General features: G+C 38.3%; 1 protein-coding gene across 33 annotated transcripts in view; it reads left to right on the top strand.

Annotated features, from left to right (window-relative positions):
- NRXN1 (neurexin 1) overlaps positions 1-26,373 on the top strand; it is a 681,984-nt gene that overhangs the window by 464,075 nt on the left and 191,536 nt on the right. For all 33 annotated transcript variants that reach the window (XM_064709393.1, XM_064709392.1, XM_064709389.1 and 30 more), the window contains one exon: positions 4,010-4,191. In XM_064709393.1, coding sequence (XP_064565463.1) covers positions 4,010-4,191 — 182 coding nt within the window. The remainder of the gene's footprint in view (positions 1-4,009; positions 4,192-26,373) is intronic.

Here is a 26,373-nt window from a genome sequence, read left to right as displayed (position 1 = left end):
TGTACATTACCCTTCAGTGCAATATACCTTAAACTCAAAATTGGAATGAACATGAGGAAGGCAGAAAGCTGTTGATTTGAGCAAACTATTAAGCTACATCAAATGTGACTTCAGAGCAATAAATATTGAAAAGCTTTGCAGTCATAAACAATAATAAATACAGTGAATGGGTTCTAAACAAAATATTTATCTGCTTAATACTGTAGAGGTAAGCAGATGTCCTTGAGTTGCTGCCAGACTGTGCTGAAATGAATGCACTATTTCATAAAGATGAATTTTGCAAACAAGCAGGGCTTCAGAGACCCAGGCCATTAAAAAACATTACAGTATCTTGACCACTGGCGTTTTGTTACAATGGGAACCATGCTTTCACGAGTAAGAATTTCAAAGAGCTGTGTGGACATTTTTCCTAAGCATTGTGTAGATGCATGGAAGCATAAAGAATTATGCAGTAAATTCTGTGGCTGAGAGATATAACTGGCATGTTACAAAGTTGCCTGCTTACAAGTACTGTGCTGATGGCATTGCTATTCTTGACATTATAATTCCGCTACTTTCAATTCTCTGGAGATGATAAACCCCGAACAACACAGTGCCACAAGCTAAGGGAGATGGCTGGGGTTTCGTGACAATGCTCTGAAAGAGCAGCAGAGACATTATGAGGTTTGTCAGACAACATAAAAGCCTTTATGAGCCAAGTGAACTAGGCTTCCTCTGTTGTTTCCCCAAAACTGATAGTAAGGAGGGCTGTTTCCAACAACTGCTCCGTTTCTAGCTTTTAATAGTTAATGGGAGGTCGGGCTATAAGCTGAGATCAATCCCAGAGTAATAAATTTTACATTATTATATTTGTCTTTCTTGAAATATAAACACCAGAGGATCTATTCTCAAATGGCTTCCGACCCATTTTTTCCATAATTAATACAGGAAATTCGAGGAACGTGACTCCCCGTGCAGCTCAGACAGAGGCAGATCTGTATTCATCAGCATGGATTAATTAGTCTTTCACCAGACACGCAGTTACTTCCAAGAGCTACAAAATGGGCAGTTATAAAGGAGGGAAAGCTGTCTCATAAAAACCCATAAGCCACATGTTCTGGTGAATAAGAGATACTTTTTTTTAACTTTGATGTTTATTCTATGTAGTTTAAGATTTACAGCTAGATTTACCCAGCTCCACTGACATTGACCTTGCCTTCAATGCGGCAGCAGTATGGAATGAATTGCTCTTCCCCGGTTGATTTGAAGGGCAGTACTTAACAAAAAAATGCAGCAAAGATTCACTCTGAATAAGAACAGCAGAGCCTCTCATTGTTCAGATCTGAAGACTTACTTCTGGGTCATTGTATTCAGTATGACTCCACCATGCTTGGCAGGCTTTTCCTTTGTCTTTTAATTGGGTAAACACATCTGTTTCAACCAAGAAAAGGAGAATTATGCACTGCCACTTAAATCTTAGGGACTATTCTAACAGCTCCATCTGTGACATTGAGGTGTAAGGAGTTGTTTTTTCTTAGTCTTCTCATTTTTGTTACTTATAAGAACCTCATTCATGACCTGACACAATGTTTTATGAAGTCAAGAGAAAGGCTGTCACTGTTTTTAATGAGCTTTGGATCAAGCTCTCTGTTTTTCACCAACACAGAACAAATCCTTTCACTCCAGACACCACAGTGACATAAACTCCATGAAGGTCCCAACTCATCACTTGGAGATTTGAAGTCAGCAGTAGCAGCAGAGAGGAGAACTTGGGGACTCTCAGCAGTGATATTACCTGTCTAACATGTCTTTGTTTCAGCATGTACTGTAACTGGAGATTAATGATGCACAGCAGATTATTGCACATTTCAGACCTAGGAGGAAAGCAAAGGTGGGAGAGGAGGAGGAGGGCTTTGTCACACACATTGCTAAACCACTAAACCAGACACCTTTTGCCTATGTCCATTACCAGTCCCTGGCACAGCCCCATTCTTCATTACTCTTGCAAAACTCTTTTTATAGTAAAGATAAGACCTGATTTCACCTGAAGTGTAAGTGAAATCTTAAATAACAGTCCTGCTATTGTCTTTGTCTTTGCTGAAGAAATTGACAAACTCTCCTGAGACAAATCCTGGTTGGTATTTTGGCATCAGGAGGAAAGCCAGCAGATTCATCTGAAGCACAGTGAAACTATCCCACAAGTGTATTAATATAAAATGAGATTTACAGTGACTTTAGTGGTATGCACTGTGTATAAATTATTAGAGTGATGGCACTGCCAAAAAGCCCAAATTAATAGACATGTAATTCCATAAAGGAAAAGTGGGGTTAGAATTAAAATGAGATCTTTTCAAAAAGACCAAGTGTCCTTTTTGCATTTTGACTGTCACAAAGCAGTCTTGCTCAGCACTAGAGTAAGATTTTGAGACATCTGGGAGCTGAACAAGTGGTGTAAGTGTACAGTCCTTCAGTCCTTCTTGGCTTTGGCTTTAAAAGTCCACATGTTCAAGGGATTTTAGATTCCTTTATATGATAATGGCATCTTTGGTCAACCTTGAAAGAAACTAAGAGAGTTAGAATTATGTTGTTTTGTGCTGTGTCCTTACATGGACATGGAAAGTATGGAGTGAGAGCGTTGGGTGGAATAAACTGGAAAACTTTTCCATGGTTCTATGAAAAGTAAGAGTTGGAAGGGACATTAAAGATTATCTATTTCCAACACCATGCCATGGACAGGATTGTCACTCACTAGATCAGGTTGCTCAAGGCTCCACCCAACCTGGCCTTCCAGGGATGGGTTCTCCTCAACTTCTCTTGACACCCTGATCCAGTGCTTCACTACTAGAGGCACTTTCTGAGTAAAGAATTTTTTCTTGGTATCTAATCTAAATCTTTTCTCTTTTTGTTTAAAAGTATTCCCACTTGTCCTATCATTAGCTATTTAATAAAATAGATAAAATGTAATATAAGTAAATAAAATACAATAAAATTGAGAATAGCCACATGTTGAGACAGTTTAGGACAGGTAGTAAAACTGGACTCCTGTATTTACAATGAATTAACCTATCTTCCTAAGCTTTGACCTATCCTCATGGAAAAGGAGTAGATAGCTTGTAGTGACTTTTCCAATGGAAGATCAAGTGCGTGCACAATTTGCCTGCTCTGTGCTGTTGTTAAGGTACAGGTTTTAAATGGAAAATGTCCGATATGCTGCTATTTTAGTTCTGAGGAAATATGCTGGTGATGAAGTTAAGCACCTGAGTGCTAAGTGGTTTTGGATTACAACATTTGTTTCAAACAGATTATAGATTTTGTAAGTGCATCCTGGATGTAATGTGTAAAGATTTCCACTTGTGAAAGATGTACATTGAGCATTATGCAAATAAGCCATTGCTTACTCAGATGGTAGAATAATCTCTTTGTCCTGACATGACAAGTAAAGTGTGTTTCCACTTGTTATCCCCATCTGTCACAAGATGATAAACCTCAGATCTGTAAAAGTCTTATCTGAATGTATTTGTTAACATCTTGCTTTGCTGGCCACCATCATGCATCATTTTAATTGTCTAACTAAGTAGTTGCATTTTTTTTTGTCAGCCAGGAGGCAACTGGAATTACTTGATTTTTCCACATAGGTCCAGTTGGTAAAAGCATTTCAGTTGGGAAAAGCATTTGGTTTAACACATCCCTGTTCTACACATCACAGAAATATGTTTATCAAGCATAAGCTTAAGAACTCTTCCAAACAAATATGCATTTCTGAATCAGAGCTATGGTATTTCAAGTTGTTTCATTTGCAATTAAGTTATATTCAGTGCTGATTGCACAATATAAAACCCACTAATATTTCACTTGCTGCATAATTTTTTGAGATAAAGACCTCTTCACATTGAAATACAGCCTATGAATCCATTTACTGCGTGAGAACCTGATTTATGTAGGGCGTATGATTTCCTCGTGGCTTTGCACCGGTGCAAGTGGGCTGATTATATTTATTTCTATTTTTTCTTTTTTTTTTTTTCTCTAACAGCGGGGACAACATATATCTTTAGCAAAGGTGGTGGACAGATCACTTACACGTGGCCTCCCAACGACCGGCCGAGCACTCGAGCAGACAGACTGGCAATAGGGTTTAGCACTGTGCAAAAAGAGGCTGTGCTGGTGCGAGTGGACAGCTCTACTGGCCTTGGAGATTATTTAGAGCTGCATATTGTAAGTAATCATCTCACCAAAGGCGTGAGATTTCTCCTTGTCTTGCCTGTGCTTGCGTTCGCGGGGGTTTCAATTTGTTTTGTCGGAGTGTGGTTATAGGAATTAATGAACGTTTTGGGGTCAATAGTGGGCTAAATGATGCTGGTTTATTGCAGATGATGTTGTACAGCGTCTCAGACATTCTCAGAATGCCTTTTTTTTTTTGCTACAGTGCTACTTTTCATAGCTTCTCAATTAAAAATCATACTGCGATACTACCTGTACAGATAGAGCAGTTTATTGCAGTGTAATTACATGGAACAGAATTTAGCAGTATCAGAGGAAGGTATGTTTATCCTGGGCGATTTAATCTGGAATCTAATAGTGGAATTGCAGTGTATCACAGCTGACTGTGCTTTTTGTTATTATTAGATTTGTCCTCTGATTTCACCATTCTTTTATGATGGTAAATCTTAAGCAGGAAGACTGTCAGGCTAGGAAGTCTTAGAAAGTAATTTCAGCTGCCTTAAAGCAAGGAACTAGCAATCAAAATTGAAAGCATATGGAGTTTTATGGCGTCATAAATAAGTGATCAATTGAGAAAAACCTAACTAGAGCAGTATAAAATTTTGTTGTTTAGATTAGTCTGAACTTTGTTAATGTGTTCGTTTGATTTTTATTTGAGAATGTCTCTACTTTCAGGAAGAGTTGAGTTCTTTTTGAATGAAATTACTTATTGATCTATAACCAATTACACTTTTACCCTCAGAAAGCATTCAGCAATGATCATTTTCAAAATTAGATGGGATTATGGTATTCAATCTTCCCAGACTCCTTTTTCTGCAAAGGCACTCTTACATTGTGGACAAAGGTGATTTTTTATTTATTTACTGGCTTGAGTAAAGAAAGAAAGAAAACCTTAAATAAAATTCAAAGGTTGTCTATAACCTTATCTTACGTTGAATCACATGGATGAAGTAGTTGGCTGGTTTTGTGCAATCTTAGTTTGAAAATGTGAACAAAGCAACTTCTCCCACGTGCCAGAAAAACTGAGAGCCTACATATTTCAAGGCAAGTATTGTGTTGCTAGATAGAATTCAAATATTTGCTTTGCAAACACCAGGTGCCTTGTTATAATTTACCTCTTTATTTGCCATCTCAGAGCAAATCCACCCTCTGTGGTCAACAGAGTTACCTCCTTCTTGCAGTTTTTTTTTGTTCATTAGCATACAAAGGAATGTTTTCCTTGTAATTTTACTGTACCTGAAGTCTATCAAAGCTATCATATTTGTTTGCTCTTCCATCTAGCCATGATATTTCTATTTTAAAGCAAACATTAATGTTCGTAAATGATGAGTTGGAGATGAAAACTTATTGCCTGCTCATAAATGTTTGTAGTTTTCAATTTTTTTTTCTCAAATAACTTGCTTATACCCATGCTGTAGCAAAAGATGGTTAAAAAAGAAAAGAATAATTGAGAGTTTTCTATGGTCAGAAACACTTCCAGCTTAACAGGGATGGGAAAAATGGTAAATTATATTTTAGTCATTCTTTTGAAATTTCTGAGAAGCAGCAAAGCCTTTTATCATCCTGCTGTATGAGGTGATACTGGCATCCCCCTACTGCCTTTGCAAGGGATTTTGGGAACCTCCCTGAAGCCTGTTCTGCTTCAGAGCAAAATGGTAACTGTGAAATTTCCCTGGAATGAGGTTTGACCTCTGAGAGCAGCTTCAGAGTAGTCTGTCCCTAGAGTGGAGGCACTGAGGGATCAACCTGAAGTCCTAAGACATTTGGCAAGGACTTTTATGACAGTAGTCAGTGATAGATAAAGCTTGGAAAACTATTGGGATATAATTTCCCAGAATCTAATTCAAATAAGGATAATATTCAAAGGGAAGTTGAAAGGCAGAATTTTCAAAAGCACTTCTGACACCAAAGACCATATATCTCATTAAAGTCAGTTGAGCTGCGGATACTTCTGAGAATTTTACCTGAGATCCATTTTAGCTCAGAAGGATATTGTGTGAGATATCACAGTTCTAAAAATGAAGAGAACATAGAAACAGGGAGGTCTACATATGTGTTATACTTGAAAAAAAGTTAATTTTTTTTTAATGTTTCCATATTGGCAGCTACTGTGTTAAACCAGCCCTAATCAAAACAGTAGGAGGGGTTTGTCATTCAGAACTTCCTTCTTTCACAAGGTGTAGATGCCACTAGGGGTGTCTTATCTAGCAAACAACCAGAAATGTCCTATGGATGGTAAAAAGAGATAAAACTAGAAGGAGGGAAGTGTTTAATTGTGCATGTTCTTTTGCATGTACCCACTCACTGTGAATATGCATGAGCAAAAAGTGCCTGTGTACCTGGAGATGCAATGTGCATGGATAACTCACTATTGCTTTAAAAAAAACTTAGATTATAGCCCTCACAAGCATGTTGGGGAGGGTGCTTGAGAGCTTTGAGATAGCTTGCTCTTAACTTTCTTCATTCTAGAAATGGAAGAGGAAAATATAAATTAGGTTATGGTACTTCAGTGTGTGCTTGCCCTCTTTATTATTCCGTTTACTTAAAGACAGTGTAAACCTAATAATGAAATCAAGCTTTAATAATGAAATCAAATTCTGATTTTGAAAATTGCTGCTTGATCATCTGAATCACACTTTTGGTGTTAGCTTAGGAACATATTTATTTAAAATAATCATTTAACATCTCCAAATAGCCATTGTTATGGGAAACATTTTTAAAAATGTGTAGTCTGCATTACTTCCAGATGCTTAACAGTTCCGGTGCAAATATTTTATATTACAAGATAGATTATTATAAAATTCTACCTGTACTGTAGCAGCATAAATATAAAGGACTGTTTGTGTGTATGATACCTATGCAGAACAGTACTTCAGGAAAGGGATTTTAAAATGTTTTAGTCATCCAGAGCTGCAGCAATTAGCTTTCATTTCAATCATTTGACTTCTCCTTTGGAAGTGGGCTCCCATGCCGTCTCTGCTGGGAGATCTAGTTCAAGAGGAAATAGATATCCTACCTAAAAGTCTACTGCCACTTCCTCTCCTGTTGATGGATAGATGAAGGACAAGTAGCTCTGATAATTAATGCAAGCTTCCTTTTTTTTCTTTTCATGACATGGTCTGCATCCATCTCCATGTCACATGGAAAAAGGCTGCAGCTTTTTGTGCAGTGTTCAATTAATCACCATGTGCACTCCTGCCCTTACCTTTTTGTCTGATTTTTAGTGCCTTTAGGTAATTCTGCCAGTGATTCCTGTTCTTACCTCCACTTTTCTTCTCTTCCTACCCTGTTATCCCACATCATTAGAAAGCCAAGTTTACAAACATATGAATGTCATTGTCTTCCACAGGCACTGTGCTGTTGCTACTTTGAATTTTTAGCTTTCCTATGGTGACGAATAAAGTGAAGTTAGACAAAGATATCATGTCAAAGGGCTAAGAAGTCCTGTTAAATTTCTCTTTCTGTCAATGTTGGTAGCATAGGAAACTAATTCTCCTGTGTTGCACAAGGGGTATTTGCTCTGTTTGAGAAGGATGTATTTCCATCAACAGACTCCAGGCATTATAAAAATATGTAAATTATAGCATGTTTTAATCTTTCATTGTTAAAATGAAAGACTTTATAACAAAATGTTACTTTTTCTTAATGCCTGATAGAAAGAATCAGCAGTTTCTGTGTCTTTTGTCTGTGTCGTTTGTTTGAAAATCAAAGTATTTGTGGAGCACAAAGCAGCTGTTTTCATGGTGGTAGCTGATTTTGAAGTTAAGAACAAGAAGTTTGTATGGAGCATAAGGCCAGCAGAGCATTTAAGAGTATAAAGCTTTGGCATTCCAAAGACACCCAGCCTAGGGCACATGAGCTACTTAAGCTGAACTGATCACTTCTCCTAACTCAAACAGGGTGAGAACGCATTAATTAATCTCACTTACAGGTATGGACCTGCTGAATTATGTGAAGTGGTGATGAACATTCTCATAGGAAACATTCAGAGCTCTAAAATAAGGAATAAGGCAGATGTGGCAGTGTTTTGAATGTTGTCCTAACTCTCTCTGGGAGGAAAGGGGGGCGAAATGTGCTGTGATTCCAGTGAGAGACAGTGGCTGTTTATAATTAGGATACAGAAAACATATCAAAATAAAAAGAAATAAAGCTCAGGGTAGATGGTAGTAGATATTTTTGTTTCATTATATTTCATGTCACTAGGAAACAATATTTTAGAGTAAATGCTAACCAATAAGATTAATACTGTGATGATAAAGCATGGAAAACTGCTTCAAAAGATTTGCTAACACATTACCTGAAAAAGTAGGGTATGGTTAAAACAGATGGCTTCAATATATGCAAGGCACAACGCAATTAACCTGAAATACTGTGAAGATGTAGCATTACTGGCATGATGGATTAATCAATATTGTCCTTAGACTTCCAAGATGTGTTTGTGAGGCTTTCAGAGTTACAATTAATGACTGAAGTGAACAGTCATGGCAGTGGAAGAATTGTATGACTTACAGAAAATGGAGTTTTGGGTAGTGAGTACACTCAGTTCATGCTCTTTGTCCCAAATATTAACATACTACATATATTAAAATATAAATTGTCGAAATGGCATTTTAAAATTTTATCTTTTCAAACTTTCAGCAGAATTAAAATGAATATTATTTCCTACTCCCCTCTCTCTATCTCTTAGTTATACATATGCAGTATACTTTGCTACATCAAGCTTCAAATAGCTGACTCTGTTAGACTTTTTTGTACATATCCATAAAATATGGATAGTTTTAACTTATGCAAGTATAATGACCTTCCCTCAAGTGAACAGAAGCAGAAAAACTCAAGTGAGGATCAGAGTTCTGTATTTGAGCGTACCAGGGAAAGAACTGCAATATTTTATGATAAATGCATTTGTTATTCTCTTTTGAATACTTCACATGTCTTGGGCTTAATGTCTAATGGAAAGTCAATTGTTTTTTATTGACTTGGTTGTATTTGGATCAATTCCTAGAGAGCTGGATGTACTTTCAGTGAGATTGAGGATAAAAATACCTTTGATTTTAGTGGTTTGTATTGGAGCTAATTAATTTTCTCAGGAAGAGTTTAATAATATTTAAAAAATATTTCTAGAATATGATTTCTTCTTACAATCATCATACAAATCTAGAAATCCTTATTATTAGATGCATACTTATGGAAAGCAAAGATTTGGGAAGGCCAATGTTGGCTTGTATATTCATGAAATAATAATGAGTTTAAAATTGAATTATTCACGTCCAGGAAGGGATTCAAAAAAAAAAAAAAGACAGACCTAGTTTTCAGAAATCTGATATTTTAGAAGTGCTGAACATGCACAACAGTGGCTAAAGTCAATGGAAGCTGAATGTAGTCAGCACCTCTGAAAACCAGGTCATCATCATATCAGCTAAGTGGGCATCAGGGATCACTTTGGAGCCCTGGAAAGACTTTAGGACATTATGTTTATCAGAGTTGTGGTTTTTAATATTCTGCTACCTTGAAGTACAAGAACATTTCATAAGGCTGATGTTATAGAATTCTGTTATTATTTGATATTTCCTTATTATGCTTATAGATGCAATATTTATTTGTGAATTCTTTCTTCATTTATATATGTGTATGTAAAATGCTGTAGTAATTTTAAGTATTGTGGACAGTGGTTGTTTTCTTTGGGGAGCAACCAGACTATATATTAACCTTTAAACTGAAAAAGAATTACTATGGAAGAAGAATTTCCAGACTTGCTTATGGGTTTGAGTAAAAAAAAGCCAGTGCAATCAAGGACGACTCATTTGTGGAACTAGACAGGTAGGTGAGAATGCAATTCAATGCACACAAACATTAAGTTAATTAGAATGGGAGCACTGAATTAATCTAGGGAATTTGTACTAAATGCAGCAATCATTTACCTCACTGATCAGGTTAAAGATCTAACTCTGTAGGAAAGAAAATAAATGAATCACTGAGATGGTCAAGTCATGCCTTGAAACCATGCAGTTAAGTTATTCTTTTGTATCAGCAGAGGCAAAGATTAAAAAAAGCTCTGAAAAGGGCTTTTATTATATAAGCAATTTGTTAATGCCTCGTCTCAAATAGTCTGCACAATCTGTTATTGCACATTGAGCTACAGTGGTCTGTTCTTGCCATAAACAGGCCAAATTGCTGAGGGAAGGTCATGGAAATGTGCTAATTCTGGCACAGAACAGACTGATACCTTACTGTATGAAAAATATGAATGGAATTTGTACAGATGATGTAATTAAGCAGTTTGACTCTGATATTGCCATCAGGGAGCACTGCAAGGAGAAATCCTGATGTTTTGGGGAAGATGCAGTATACCAGTGTGGTAGGGATGATCTCCCAGCCTGGTTCCTCAGCCTAGAAATGTGCTTGAGGGAGGCAGCTCCTCTCCTTTTCTTCCTCTATCTTGGGATAAAATAGAAATTCTCGCTTCCCTCTATCCAGCAAATAACTCCTTTATGCATCCTGCTCCTTTTGTGCTTTTGGGAGAACACAAGCTTCCTTCCCAAAAAAAACATGCTATGTGATGGGGTCACCACCTGCCAGACCCTTGACCAGACAAAATTGCACATCCAGTAGGACCCAGCTTCCCAGCTAAAGTTCCACATCAGTTCCAATGCTCCAGCCCTCAACAGTGATGAACTTCCTCAAGTATTTCCTTCTAGAAATGGTGTAAAGCCTGGCTGAAGGTGGGTAGGTCTTAAAAACACTTCTGGTGGGCCCACATATATCATAATCAGCTGGAAACAATATGGAAAGAATTGGATGGGCCATGGTGTTGTATGAAGTTATTGTACACGTCAGGTAGTGGATTCTAAATTTCCTTCTGATCCTGCATATATCAAAATTACCCTGGAAACTGAATCCATCTGTTGGCAGAACTGTTTAAGACCCAGAACTTTGGTACTGAATTTGATGGCAAGTCATAGGAAGACTTTATTGTTGCAAACTGTGCACAAATGGAACCTTAGATCTGGCACGAGGAGAGAACATAAACACAGAACTTAATTTTCTTTCTGACCTTAAAAAAGCACCAAGATTAGGAATAGAAGGGGTTTGTCCTGGGTCATGTTATATTAATAACAAAAATCTGCATTTTTAAGAATTCAAGGGGACCAATTTGGAAGAGCAAGCACAAGACCAAGCATATTTAATTAGCACAAACTTGAAGAGGCTTGTGACCTCCTCATAAAGCTCCTCTAATTTTTTACATTGTCACTTTTAAAGCTCTGAATTGCTGTATGGATTACATCCAGTCATATTTTCAAGGATTATTTCTTTCTCTTCCCTTTCCCTTGTTCCCCAACTTGTTCTTCTGCCATGTCTTTGAGCACAAACTCCTGTGTTGTGCAAATTCAGCGATCCCAGTGAATCCCAGTGAAACAAGTGGCAAACATCCAGGGGTCTCAGGGATTGCATACATTTTCTTTACCATGAAATGAGGCATAGGAAGGACAGGAGAGTCACCTCAGGTGGTGACTGTATGGGTACTCACATGGAAGAACTTCCTGATGAGAACCATTGATAAGTTCCTCTTGATTAAAAAACAAAAGCAGCAGCAACATGTGGCCAGAATTAGGAGACATATCCATGGGTATCAAGGCTTTTCACATATAAATAACAAATTTCTGACTTCAGAAAGGAGGACACAGGAATTAGTTTATGATGTACAAATAAATAAATAGACCATCTTGCCTCCCACCATTCCTAGTTAATGTTATCTCCTCTCATTGACGTTTTAGATCCATCATAACCTAATCACATACTTGTAATTTAAAATTCCTGGTGCTGGCTTCTAGCCAACATCCTTCTGTATGAAGATTGTAGATATTTTAATAATTTGGCACCAACTCTCCCAGAACATTGCCATGTATAAAAAGCACTGATGAAAAATTTAGCAGGCATTTTAGCAACTTTATTAAGATTAAAAGGATACTTGACTATTTGAAGTAGCAGAGCCATTGAGGTGTTCACTGTAACCTGGCTGATCATCCAAATGAAGAAGGAACTGAAATACAGGAAATGATTGTCATTATTTGGAGAATGAGAGGTCTGGATGACTGAGAGAGAAATCCAAGAGTAGGCTGCTTTTGTCCACTTATTCTTTGGAGGTGATATTCTGCTTATTACATTTATACATAGATATAATAGTATCTATATTGTACGTTTATTTATATATACATGTAAAATAAGCATATGCAGTTTGTTATATATGAGAGTCAGCCCTGATAATATTTCCAAGCTTATTCCTACCTAGGTCTTGTCGAATTTTAGAGAAGCTCAAGATTTGTACTCCCTCCTCCCTGCTGGTCATGGCTGGCTCAACACCAGGTGGAAGGAATGTGTACCCAGTGTGTCAGAAGCTGTGACAGTGCAGGCAGAGGACAGGTTTGGGCTGACAGTGTGTGTTTTGGGAAAAAAAAGAAAAAACAGCCAGACTGGAGTAAGGGCTTCACGTTCAGCATATCCTAGACTGTGCTTTTAGCTCCTAATGGCAGCTTGAATAAGGGACAGTGACTCTCAGACTGCTGTTGACCCTCTGAAGAAGGGCCAGGTTTGCACAGGACAGATCAGGGTTTGTTTCCTACAAATAAAAGCCAGAATCCAAGATCTGGCTCATTAACTCCCTGTCTTTTGAATTTATGAGCCCTAAGTGAGGATAAGGATGAAGTGTGCACTGCAGCACAAAGTACCAGTGTAGTGGTTTCTCAGTGGATATGCAGTATGAACAATATTATTTTTTAATACTAGTGAGAGTGGTTGGCCTATTGATGTAGAGCAAGATCAGGGCAAAAGTGCTGCTGGAGACCTGAAGAGATTCTAACTCCAAGTAATCCTCATCCCATCACTTCCACTATTGATTTGTTTGAAAATATTGCAGAAATATGAGTAAGTACAAGCAGGATCATCAAGTCAGAAAACTATTGGTGGAAGGTGAGGTGCAGAAGCAATTTTACAGAGCCTGCTGCTTTCATTCAGTCATTTGGTTAAGTAAATATTGCTAATGTAGTTAATCACTTTGTGCAAATAAGGAAAGCTCATCTTAATACTATTCTGGTTTTGTGAGATACCACCTTAATTGTAACTCACAATTAGTTAATTAGACCACTTACTTAATTCAGGTTTTGCTCTGTGAAGCCTAAGTGTCATCACAAAATTGAAAACTTCTTTTCGTATGTAATGCTAGTTTGCTTTTCTCCTTATAGATTGTTTCTTGAGCCTTTCTCTGTTTCATTAGACCACTGTATCAGTGAGGAGAAACTGGAGTAAAATCACTGGGTGGGTGTAGGGGAGGGTGAAACTGGACACACAGGGCTTGGCTCCTACATTACATCCAATTAACTTACTTAACTTTTGTAGTCCTTGGCACTAACTCATTGCACCAGGCTTATTCAGGAAACAGAGCCAAAGCAGGAAATTTATTTGTGTTCTCTGAAGCCCTGGCTGCCAGTTTTATCTTCATCTTCTTCTCACTTACTTGCCTATGCTCTTTAATCACTGTCTCTCTTACCTTGACACCCCTGACATCAATGCATCTCCACTGCTGCTGGATCACTGAGCAGCCTGTGGCTTTCTCTCCCAGCAACAACCACAGGTGTACAATATTTGCCTTCTCTTTGAATCCAGCAGTGATTCTTCCCACTTGACAGCGGGCTGCTGCTGTTTTTTTTTTTTTTTTTTTTTTTTGCTTAGATCATACCACTCAGAGGAATTCCTGCAACAATAATAGACAGGATAAAGATTTAATGAACTGATACTGTCAATGTTCTGTGTTCCGGTGGTTTATGTTTAATGTAACAATCTAACAATCCCGCTAACAACAGGTGAGTTTCCCTGTTAAGTGTTCGGAGAGGCTTAAATATCTGGCTGTTTGTGAAAGCCCATTTACACTGAAACATGCTAATGCTTCAGAGCGTGGATTAGCTGAAGGAACTGACTCATGCATTTCCTGCCTGTCGATAATTACCTAGCTCACGTTGAATAGGGGATGCTGAGGAACAAAGGCAAGACACAGCCCTTCAGTTTTGCCAGCTCTCTGTGAAATTATCCCCAAACCTTCACTGCAGCAGCACCAAGCTGCTAACGTGGCTTTAACTTCTCGTGCTGGAATTTGTAGGTGATGATCTATGCTCAGTCAAGGGTGAGATGTAAGTCCAGATGTTCCCTCAGGGAGATGTAAATCACACTCGCTGCTGCAGCATTGCATGTGCTTTGTGGGCTGGAAAAGCTGCCTGCACAGCACTGGGAATTCTTCCCTCTGTTATTCCACCTTTGGGTCAGGTACTCCTCTTCATCCCAAGCCTCTGGATTGAAGGATGAGGATGAAGCATTACAGCAGATATCATCATGCTCCACTTTGGTCCAGAATCTCTTATTTTTAGTTCAGCCCTTCCCCTTGATGGACTTGCAACTTACTGCCCACAAACTGAATGCAACAAGCTGCCTTCTTCATGTCTGCTGAGACAGCCCATTAATGGCCTTGTTCCCCATATGGGGCATTTTTCCCTGACCCAGTGAATTCCAGGGAAAAATAGAGAGTTCCTGCAGCAAAAGCGCTCAGCATTTCACTGGCTTTTTGCAGGTGGAATTTTTAAGGCTGTCAGTGTAGCAGCACCTTCTCATTTAGGGACACAAAGAACATTATCACACGTGAAGCTACTTTACAGTAACTTCTACCAACCAAAATAAAAAGTGGAAAGATTATTCTAGAGAGCCCTAATAACCACTCAGCATATTTGATAATGCCGCTGCTGTCGGAATCAAGCTCACCACGATGTTTAATAGCTGAACAGATGCAGCTCACTAGAGCACCACATGGTAGGCAGCAGCAGGGAGTCCCATTTGACAAGTTGGTTTTGGTTTATTTCCTTCCCAGAGAGCCTTCCCTGATATCCCAGGTTTGTGTTTTGATTTGCTACTCAGCAAACAGGAAAAGGCAGGGGAATTCTCTACTGCTTGTTTCCAAAGCAAACGGGGTTTGCTAGTGAATGTGCTATGAAATTCCTAATTAAGCTCATATAAGCAATGTTTTAATGTCAAATTGCCCACCCTTGGTCTGAAAAGAGTTGGGTTTTAGCAGGAATATATCCACATATACATGGACTGTTTTTAGTATAGCAGCTATGAGGTGTTTTGGAGGTGACTTCCCATTTGAGGATTTTTTATTTTCTTTTAATTGCAAGATTTTTGTAGACATCTGCAAGTCACTTTGCACAGTGGGCAGTAACTCTTGTCTCTAATAGTGCCATGGGATGCTGCAGTTGTTTGGTGCTTCTAGATTTGGTCTCCATGGAACAATACAGAGGAACATTTTGCAAGACTTTTCAGTCTTCTAATTGCCTGCCTACAAAAACGCCTGAGTATGTGCTCTGAGGCTAAAAGAAGATGGCTCTGCTGTTAATACATTCTAAAATATCAGTGGATAATGCAAAGGATATAGTGAAACCATGGTTATATGATTTGGGTATTTCTTTCCAGGAAAAATATAAGAATAATATAATTAAGATGGGAATAAGACTAAAAGTGCTGCAAAACTCATGTTTTCCACCACATATTGCCTGGCCCATAAATAATCACAGAATCTCCCTTGGTTATATTTATTTATTAATGTGGGTATATAATTAAAGATAGGTGCTGCCAAGGGCTAAATTAATGGGCAATGCCTTCCCCAGAGCTAAAAACTTGTCACAACTTAGTGCTCAGCTGAGATTCTCCTTTGGAAGATATTTAATATTTCTGGGGTTTTATTCCTAATCTACTTTTTGAATATTTTGCTGGCTATTTAAACTGATACTCTTAAAGCATTGATTTTCTTTTCTTTCCTCTTGCTTTTCACTGCATATTCAAACTTAAAAAAAGCCACCAGCACGTCTCCTTGTCACAGCTGTAGTGTGGTACATGATGACACCAAGCTGTGCTAGTGTGGGAGGAGGGGAGACAGGGGTTGCAAGCACTGTGGAGAACTGATTAAAATTCAAAATGAGCTTGATAAAGTGGAGAAATAATCTGAAATCAGGAAGATGAATTTCTACAAAGGAAAGCGCCGATTCCTGTACCTTAAGATGGAAAAATCAAATGCACGGCTATAAAATGAGGAATAATTGTGGCCTAGAAGTAGTTCTACAGAAAAGATTGGGAAGTTACAGCTGATTGCAATTTGCTGCCGACACAGACAAGCATCAATCTGGGATGCAGTGACAACACGGGGTGGCAGAGGAGGAAAAGTTTCGTGCTAGCACAGTTCTGCTGGGATCTTGGCTGAAGGAGGATGTCCAGTTCTGAGTATTTGGCTTTCCAAAAGGAGGTAGGGAGAGAAGGCAGCTACTAAAAGAATCAGCAATATATTCTAATTTTTTGAATGCTCTAGTTTATTAAATTCCCCAGAAGAAAATGAAGGGATGGGCTCTGTTTTGTACATAAAAGAGAAGACAGAGAGCGACTGGTCATGAAAGCACACATACAGCACATTTAGGTTATTAACAATCACAACTGTGGCTTATGTGTGTTGCCTGTCTGTCAGCATAAGGTAAGAAATAACTGGTTTAATTGCAACAATGCTACTGGGCATTGGAAAAAATTTCCTGCTTGATGGCTAGCAGTGAAGCTGGCTCTGTGGGCAGGCCCTGTTAATTTATGCTTTCGAGATCAGGCTCGTTCCTATTGGTATTGGGGATGCCATGGAGACTTCTGCTGTGTGTTTTTGCTAAAGTTAGCCTGCATGTGTTCACTGTTGCCAGCAAGGGGTGGGTAGAGCAGGTTCTCCTTAGGTTGCAGGATCCCATTTATGCTGCAGTTTTTGACTGGAAAGCTTAGGTCCAGGAATGATCTAAGAGGAATGCTTGGATGTAACCACAGTGAGGTTCCCTGATGTTGTTCCTAAAGATCCAGAAATGGGAGTGAGTGAGCTGCTGCTGCTGAGCACTTTTTTTTTTTTAAATATCCATTGGTCTTGGTGTCAGCAACAAACTCCAAGACTGTGCAGCAGCACCAGAAACTTGTTCTCTCTCTATCTCTACCATGTGACCGTGTTCACAGGGGTCTTTGGATGAGGGAAGAGATGAGGATTTGACTCCATATTTCAAAAGGCTTGATTTATTATTTTATGATAAATATTACATTAAAACTACACTAAAAGAATAGAAGAGAAGGTTCTTAGAAGGCTGGCTAAGCTAAGAATAGAAAGGAATGAATGATAACAAAGGCTTGTGGCTTGGACAGAGAGAGAGGCAGCTGGGCTGTGATTGGCCATTAATTCTGAACATCCACATGAGACCAATCACAGATCTACCTGTTGCATTCCACAGCAGCAGATAATCAATGTCTACTTTTTGTGCCTGAGACCTCTCAGAAGGAAAAATCCTAAGGAAGGATTTTTAATGAAAAGATGTCTGCGACACTACCATACCAACATCCCCACTTCTTTAACACTAGAGAACTGCTTTGCTGCTAAATGTGGGGAAGAAACGTGGCTCTGTGAGGCTGGGAGCTGCTCTCCAGCCCTGCAAGGGGCTGTTGCTGTATTCTCCCCTGACTGTTGGCATGTGCCTCCTCGTCAGCTTGTGGGAAAGGTGCTGGTGATGTAACTAAGTTTGCCTCCTCGCCCACCTCTCAAATGTTAGCAAGTGTTTGCTTTGGTTGGTGTGTGGGAGTGGTGAGGTAATTTGAACCATCCTGGTGGAAATCCAAAATAACCCCATTGGGCTAAATAGATTGCTGAGCAAAACACATTTGGTTATATTGAGAAAATAACGGGCAATTGGGGTGAATTTATTTTGCAGCTTTTTGAGCTTTTTGGCCAGTTCACTGGCTGCAGACTTCGCTGTACAGCTCTGTGAAATGTTTTTTAAGGTTTCTTCTCACAATTGTGCGTGAAGTTTATCTAAAAGATAAAAGTCACTCACAAGTCATGGAGGATAAGCTTTCCTGTTTAATTTGTAGTGTAAACTTTCTAGTTTGTTAACACCGCTGGCTATTTGTGATGCAGCTTTCTAATGATTTTAATGGAATGTTGATTTTAAAAAATCCTTTGGCTATTAAGAGTTGTCACAACTTCAGGCTCATGTTATAAAAGCTCAGTCTGCTTTAAGCATGGAAGAGATTTTTTCTCTTTGGCATTGTTCTCTGGGTCTAAATCTCAATTTTCTATGTGTGCTGGTGTCAGATGACTGTGTCCTGGGGTTTCCTCTGGGGCACCCTCCTTTAGTCACCCTATCTAACCTCCTTCTCCCCCAAGTTGTGCCATGCAACTTCACCAGCTTATTTTGCACTTCTGCAGTCACAAAGGCAGGTCGTGGATTTGCTTCATTGACCCAAAATATTAGAAGTTGTCCAGACTGATAATGTACATCCTTTCATTCAGTTGGAAGAAAAACAATGAATAAATTTGTTGCTGTGGCTGTCAGGATTGCCACTTTATCTATCTTGTAATGGAGATATTGTTCAGCATTTCTAATTATGATATTAATCTTCACTATCTCCTGCTACATGGGTAATATCAGGATAGCGGTGCATGGAATTTATTACTTTTGACCCTCAGAGGCAGCAGTCACAGGCACTTCTGGTTTGCTGGCAAACCTAATTGGTTCCCTACAGTCCTTCCTTTTCACACTGAAAATATTTGAGAGTTTTGTGCTGCCTTTTCCCTGTAATGTACAGTAACATGAAGAATCAAGACAGGGAAATGGTTTTGCATGAATCATATTCTCCCACACATGTACCACAGATAGGATTATCACAACCATTGCTAACATTGTTAGCATTTTTTTTGAAAGCACAGTGAAGGCTGATTTGTACATCAGAAAGCTTTAGAAAGCTTACTGGTTTGGAGTTTTATGTAATTGTTTTTTAAGGGTCAGATTGCAACAGACCTCCTGATCCCAGGCACTTTACTAACCTGTGGCAGGTTAGTTGAAAAGTAGGTGTGAAGAAAGCAAAATAATCATGAAATCTCTTCAGGAGGTGGAGAAGGTGGTGGAGCCTTCCCTGCACCCCAGTTTTGTTGTGTTTCCTTTTGGGTCTGATGGATTCTGAGTGATACTAAATTATTGGATCAAGAGAAGTTAGTGCTTCTCCTCTTGGTTCTATTGAGGAGGTAACAGCAGGGCTCTGACAGTTAGGGCTGATTTTTCGGCAGATAGCAGGGTTTTCTGCTGGTATTCAGCTGGCTTTTTTATCAATTTCCTGGTTGGGATACTCAGATCTCTTTCTTTTCATTGGTTTTTTTTGTTTGTTTGTTTGGTTGGGTTTTTTTGGTTGTGGTTTTTTTTTTTTCTCCCTATCTTAAGCACATACACCACTCTCAGGGAAAACTTTATGGGATTTCAGACTTGTTACTCTGATCTCTGATAGGTTAACACCACCAAACCTGAACCTTGCAGAGGTAAATCAAGGGTTGGTTACACATTTACTGTCTGTGAGCTCCTGTTCACTGCCAGGAACTGCTGCAGCAAGAGAAACACCAGTGGTCTGATCGAGGCAGTAGTGCTCTGCAAGATGGAAAAGTGAGTTTTTCCCAGTCTTACTTCTCAATGGAAACCAGAATGCAAAAAATTTTAAGGATTGTGATAGAATTGCCAGGCAGAAAGCAAAGGGTCTCTGCTTGGCACCAATAACCAGCTAGTGCTGGCTTCAATGGGACTGGAAGAAACCTGGATTCAAATTCTTTTCCCCACCTGGTTCAGACTGGGATCTGATCCAGACTCCCACACTGTGGCTTCAGAAGTCAGCTTTTGACTCACCTTGATAACTGAATCTTTCTTTCATTCTTTGCTTTTAGAAATGTACAAGGTATATTCTTCTTGCTGTGTGCCAGGAAGGAGAGGGTTTTGAAAATTTTCAATAAATATATTAGCAAAAATGTTTTCTAGTAAATTTTGGTGAAAGCACATCTTCTATATATTGATGATAAAATGGTCTTTTTTATTATCATTGCAATTGTGATTGCTGTCGATTTCTTTTTCTAAAATCAGGATCCGTAAGGTAACAACTTCCTGAAAGGTTTTTAATCAAAATTCAGGATGAAGGCCTATTTCATATTTTGTTAAAATAAACAGAAAGGATTCCTAACTGTTGTTTCTAGAATAATTTAGAAGTGCAGGAGGTAAGAAACTTTTAGAGCACTGAAAGAGTTGCCCATCACTGGGGACAGATTAAAAGAAAAATGTCATAGTGCATCTGCTCTTAACATGAGTCGTGGCACATCCACAATTCCTAGAACCCAACGTACATTTCCAAAGGTCAAAACCTTTTCTAAATCCATTAGTACTTCAGAATTTATCATCTTTTAGCACAGTTGAATGTGTCTGGAGATGTGGACAAGGACATGATGATTAAGTACTGTAGTGATGGAAAAGACAGAGCAATTAGGTGACACATTCTCTTACATGTTGTAGTGGGCATTTTTCTAGCTATGAAAGGAGTTTACAAAATTTTTATTAGCAATTCTAGCTACCTGAAATGCTTTAAATCTGAATTCTGTCTCCTAGTTGCTTGATTTATTAACATAGGCAGCATAATAGCTCTCTGTACCAATCACTTGTTATAAAACTCAAAAAAACAAAAAAGACAACCAGTAATTGTAACCAAAAAATAAAATGTTAGAAGGAAAGATGCTTTTAAAAGATAATTTAATGGTTTAAAAATAAGTAGCCTTTTACAAGCCAGCTGCAAGTCCCCATTGGGTTTCCTGCTCAAAATGAATTCCTGCTGTATTTCAGGGCTGTAAAGTTAGACAGAGAGCTAAGTTGTTGGGTTGGTTTTCTATTGGTTATCATGCAATTAAGAGGGTATTTGACATAAGTGTAAATGGGGAAAACTCACATTGCTCTTGAGGCAAAACATTTTGGTCACTTTTTCCTCACCTCACATTCTCTGAATAATAGAAAATAAGCAAGTGTGGTTGCCAGTAATAATTATGTTCCTTGAAAATTCAAAATACTCTTTTCACAAAGACTGTAAGACTGCCAAATTTGTTCCACTCTATTTTCACTTGCAAGATATTTCTAGTGGAGCAGGTACTCAGTGCACTCAGTGCATAATAGAAATCTGTCATGCAGGGCTTGTGTATTTTGAGCCTTCAAGAAATGCAAACTTTTCAATTTCACATTGCAGACCTGCCACTTAAAGATTTTTTTACTCATGGCAACAGAAAAAAAATAGTTCTAGCATTAGAGAGAGGCAATCCAGTGGATCACCTGACCAACATGCAGCTCCTTGATTTTAGTTACTAATGTTATTATTAAATGAAAATAAAAAATGGAAAGAAGTTTTGGTGTTACATCACTACCCTCTTTCCTTTTTTTTTTTTTCAATGAAAATTTTAAATCTTAACCGTTTGATTACTTTGATTATGAATTCAGGCTTTTAAAGCAATGACAGAAATGTAATCATGATATACAATTTAGAAGTAAGAGACATAGGATGAGTTGTTTCATACTTTTTTGCCTCTTATTTGTCTTCATTAGGCACAAGATTATGTGTTTGTTCTACATTCTGGTACCGTTCCAGACGTGTATAGTAGAAGTTAATTCCAATTTCAATTGTTTTAGTTAAAATACATTTTAAAAACATAGTTCATACTGAAAGCAGATACCTGAAGTTTGTTATGTTTGCATAAAAAATCAGAAATCTTGGATTCATTTGATAAGCTTCGGATGTTGGTGCCTCTTGGTGACTTTTTCAACATTTTCTGCAAGGTCATGAACAGTAGGTGCTTATTTATTATTAGTAGAAGTGGTATTTTAAGGAATGCAGTGTAAGCTATATCTTACAGGACAGCCAATGCAGAGAAAAATGGTTCTACAAGACAGTAGGAAGGGGAATGAGCAGTGAAAATATTCCTGGGCACCATCTCAGTAACAAATGCACCAGAAAAGTGTCTCTGTGGAGAAATGCAGGTCTGAAACAATAATTGTAATCCCTGTGTGACTTTGAGGATTGCTTATTAAAAGACAAAAACAAAATGCAAGGGTTCAGAGTTTCAAGTTTAGTTGCATCATTTATTTGAATATATAAATCAGGAGTCCTACCTGTGTCCCCCTTTTAAACCAAGCTTGCATGGATGCTTCAGGGGTGCTCTACCAACCAAATGAGGGAAATGGGTTTAAGATTTGCCCTGTGGTTCTCATTGGAAAGCACAAATGCATTTTTAATTCACACCTGTGGGTTCTGCACAAAAAAATATCCTGAGGAAAAGGTGTCAGACATGATTGCTGGAAAATTTGTGATAACTGCATTATGCATCAAAATTATTATATTGGATGACAATTTCTGTTATTTTACACAAAGTCCATTCAATTTAATTATAATTTACCACTCAAGTACACCATTCTCTTCATGTTAATCTTCAAATTATTCTTGTTTTTGCTCTAAAAGCTATTTATGAGTCATAGAAAGTACACCTAATTAATACCTCTGCACATTGCTACAATTAAACATTAATCAGATTTGATTTTTAGAGTAATGTGCTACCAGTCTTCTAATCTTCTAAGTTACGACCTGATAAAAATTTCATTACCCTGGTTAAAAAGTTCTCAATGGGGAAGGGATTTCCATTTAGTGCATGTAATACTTAGTCGTGTCTTCCATGCAAATTTTAGACTCTTTTTAGCACACTCTACATAAATTGAAGTAATGACACAAATAAACTGATGTTCTACAGAAAAATTAAAAAAAAAGTCAGTTGTGAGCTTGTCAGGAGGATCCAACTGAATGGTGATTTTTTTATTAATGTGAGATGACAGCATTTAGTCAACATCTTTCCTTCTTCCTTTTCTGTTTGAAAGCCAGTAGATACAAGCATGAAACAATGCATGAACTTTCAAAAAGCCGCCTTAACAGGGTTCATGTAAGCATGCTTGGTTTAGTCTTTTAATTTTATTTTATTTTTTACTTTCCAGTTGTGGTGGGGGAAAGAAAAACAAAATGCCACCGTTGTTTCCCAGAATGTCAGAACACACAGATTACTGTTGTGTTGATCAGTGTTTGCTGTCAAATCACTCCCTGTGGCTCCTCCACTCCTGATCTCTGCCTCACAATGCCCTGTCCCCCCCTGCCCCAGCCCCTGGTAAATCTGGGGATATATGACAAGGAGTGGACAGGTGGGGAATTAACTTTATCACATCCCTGAAACTTATCTCCAACTCTATTAACTTGCTTCCAATGGTGAAAAATCCTTTTTGAATCCTCAGAAGTTCAGAGCAACAATATGGAATGAGCTCCGTGTCATAGGTTAGCTCTCCCAGATCATCTGCAGCTTAGAGGTATTTTTTACACTTTTTTCCTTCAGAGAGCTAAACCCCTTCTTTTCATTCAATAGAAAAGCTAAAAGATAATTTGATCTAGGCAAGGGCACAGCAAAGACAGTAGATAACCTATTAGCACAGCTTTGGTTTGGAACTGGAGAGGTTCCAGCTTTCATCCTGATCCTTAACAGGTTTAATTAACACTGTTTCTTACTCAGGCTTATTGCACTGCCAGCCCAGATTTGTTTAATGCTCTAGCATTTCTACCCCATGCAAAGCGTTTATAAAGGCAGCATCCTCTTTTTAATTACTTTTGTTGAAATAATTTTGATTTCATGAGTGTTTTCTTAGATATTTCCCAGAAACTTTAGACTATTCAACCAGTTATATCAAAATGATGGGACAAATTCTCCTGAGGGTAGTGGATAGTTATGAAGCTGTCCTTTGCCTAAACTGAAAACATTTCTGGCTCAGAACAAACAGGAATATAATTGGAATTATATTCACAACAGAAAAACATGACCCATCCTTTGAACAGGAATATAATCCTGTTTAAAGGATGGGTCATGTTTTTCTGTTGTGCAAAAAAGTTGAAGTTTCTTGGTTCCTCATGGGTGGTTTGAAGATAGAAGGAATTGGTCGGGCCTATTGGGAGTATGATGTGAAGAGAGAGTTTGGGGCTCTTGCAGTAGAAGTCTGGAGCTGGAGCTCTGCTCCATCAAGGTTTTGTGTATCTTGGAGAGGTTCAAGTGATTGTGCTTGAAGTGGTGGATCCCAAAAGCTGCTCTTTTGAGAGCTCTGTTCTTGCGAGCTGAGCAAAGGCAGTCATGGCTCTTCTGTACCTGTTTTGGGGAGCAGCACTGTGTGTTTTCACCATGAAATGTGTCATGGACTCCAGTGTTCCACGTTCAGGGAAGGATGGCTCATCCCCAGGGAGCTGCCACCATGGCCTAGCCTTGTCTGTGGTGGGGTGGGAACAGTGTGCAGGGCTGCTATGAGCATCACATGGGCCGCGGACTAAAAAATACACAAAGATAGGCAATGTCCCCTTAAAAAGTATGATTTACTTATTTCCTTCAGTTCTATAGGAAGGATGCTAAATGTGAGTTATGCTGTTTTCCACAACACATAATGTAGTGGAAGAGATGAAAATCCCTTTATTGTACTGTCCTGTCAAAATTGAAGGCTATACCCATTGTCATTAGGTTTTTCCCCCCTTTAAATTGCACATACTGAGGACTCATCTTTTTAAGATTTAGCTACCAGTGGTTCCCTTCTGCTACATCTCTGTAGAAACATTCATGGTCATTTGATTATTTATGTCAAGGTTCAGTGCCTCTCTGATTTAATTCTTTAGGTATTACATCACTCATGATTGTGTCTTTGCAATGCTTGCCCTCAAACCTTTACTAAGCCCTTTTCCAAAAAGGTTGGTTTTGGTTGGGTGTTTTTTTACCTTTTTTTTTTTTTTAATTTCCAAAACTTTAATACTTAATAATAAAGTTTCCAAAACTTTAATACCTAATACTCTAATATTCAATACCTAGTATTTTGGTGAGATCACCAAGGAATTCCACTGGAAAGATCAATCATAATGATTAAGGATGCTTTTAGGAGGAAGAGAATAATTTCATGTCTTGAAGACTGTTTGGAATAAGGGAGTAAGATGTCACTCAGAAATTAAAAATAACTTTTAAAAAAGTCAAACCAGTCACTTGCCCTATACCTCCAAAGACAGAGCTCTGAATTAACTTCCCTCTAGATCCCTCCCCCAGAATACTTTTTCTAGTCTTGACATCTGCTGGTTATTTCAAATAGCCGTGGGCACAGGGTAAGGCGTCCAAGAAGTAAAAATTTAATGTTACACTTGGCTCTAGTTAATATTAGCTGATAGGGAACAGACTCTGGCTCTGTTCAGAGGCTCTCTGCCACATCAATGATGGGAAAAAAGAGTATGAAATAAGTGTGGAGTACATGCCCTGGCATGAAGACTTCAGCACTCTGGTCTTGAATTCTCTAGCATGTTTGCTTTGAAAAACGTTCAACATCTGATATTTACCCCAAACCAAAGCATGAAGTGGCAGCTTAAATTTTTAAAGGGTGCTTCTTTCTGGCAGTTTCTAAAACTGAAAACATTGGTGTGCTTTTCTTTGTCAATATACAGTTTATTGCCCCAATCACCATTAACAGCCTGAAGTCATGTTGTTTTTAATTCAGCCAAGCTGCCACCAAAAAAAGTTGTATGTCAAACAGCTCTGTAAAATCAACTACAACAACAAATGGACAAGGTCAAATTCTCTTGTGTGTGTGACGTACCTGGAGGACTCAAGGACCCTTTTTGCCCCCAGTTCTTAAAAAAATAAATAGCTTTACTTGCCAAATTTTCTCTGAATTTTGGATTGTTCCATGCAGTCTTTATCAGCATTTTAATGGTCACATATTCCAAGCTTGCATTTTGGATTTACTGGAAATGCTGATCATCTTTAGACGTACTTTTTAAAAGGCACTTTTAATGAGAATAAAAACTTGTAGAACATTAAACCAAAACATTATCACTGGTAGGGAAAAAAAATTACATGGTTATTGCTGTGGAGGGACTTTTGTCCATTACTGTTGTTGTATGATTTTAGAGCAATATTGGGTAATAAATAGGAAACTTTTACACTCTTACATACAATTTCTCTAACAATCAGAACTAAATTGTGGTTTGTTCTTGCAATGCAAGTGATGAGCTTTGCTTTCCTGGTTTTCAGCAGTCACGTGGGCAATGTGTAAAACAAAGATTGTATTTGGATTTTTTTAGGGGGCTGTTTAAGTTTTTTTGGGGTTTGTTGTTTTCTGATTTATCTCATCCTCACATATTTGGGCATGGACTGCTGTAGCTCCCATTTATGCCTGTGCTGGT

This window comes from Zonotrichia leucophrys, chromosome 3 (assembly GCF_028769735.1).
Source record: "Zonotrichia leucophrys gambelii isolate GWCS_2022_RI chromosome 3, RI_Zleu_2.0, whole genome shotgun sequence".
Taxonomy (NCBI): Eukaryota; Metazoa; Chordata; class Aves; order Passeriformes; family Passerellidae; genus Zonotrichia; species Zonotrichia leucophrys.
Note: the sequence above shows the minus strand (reverse complement) of the source record. Positions and strands in the feature narration are given on the sequence as shown.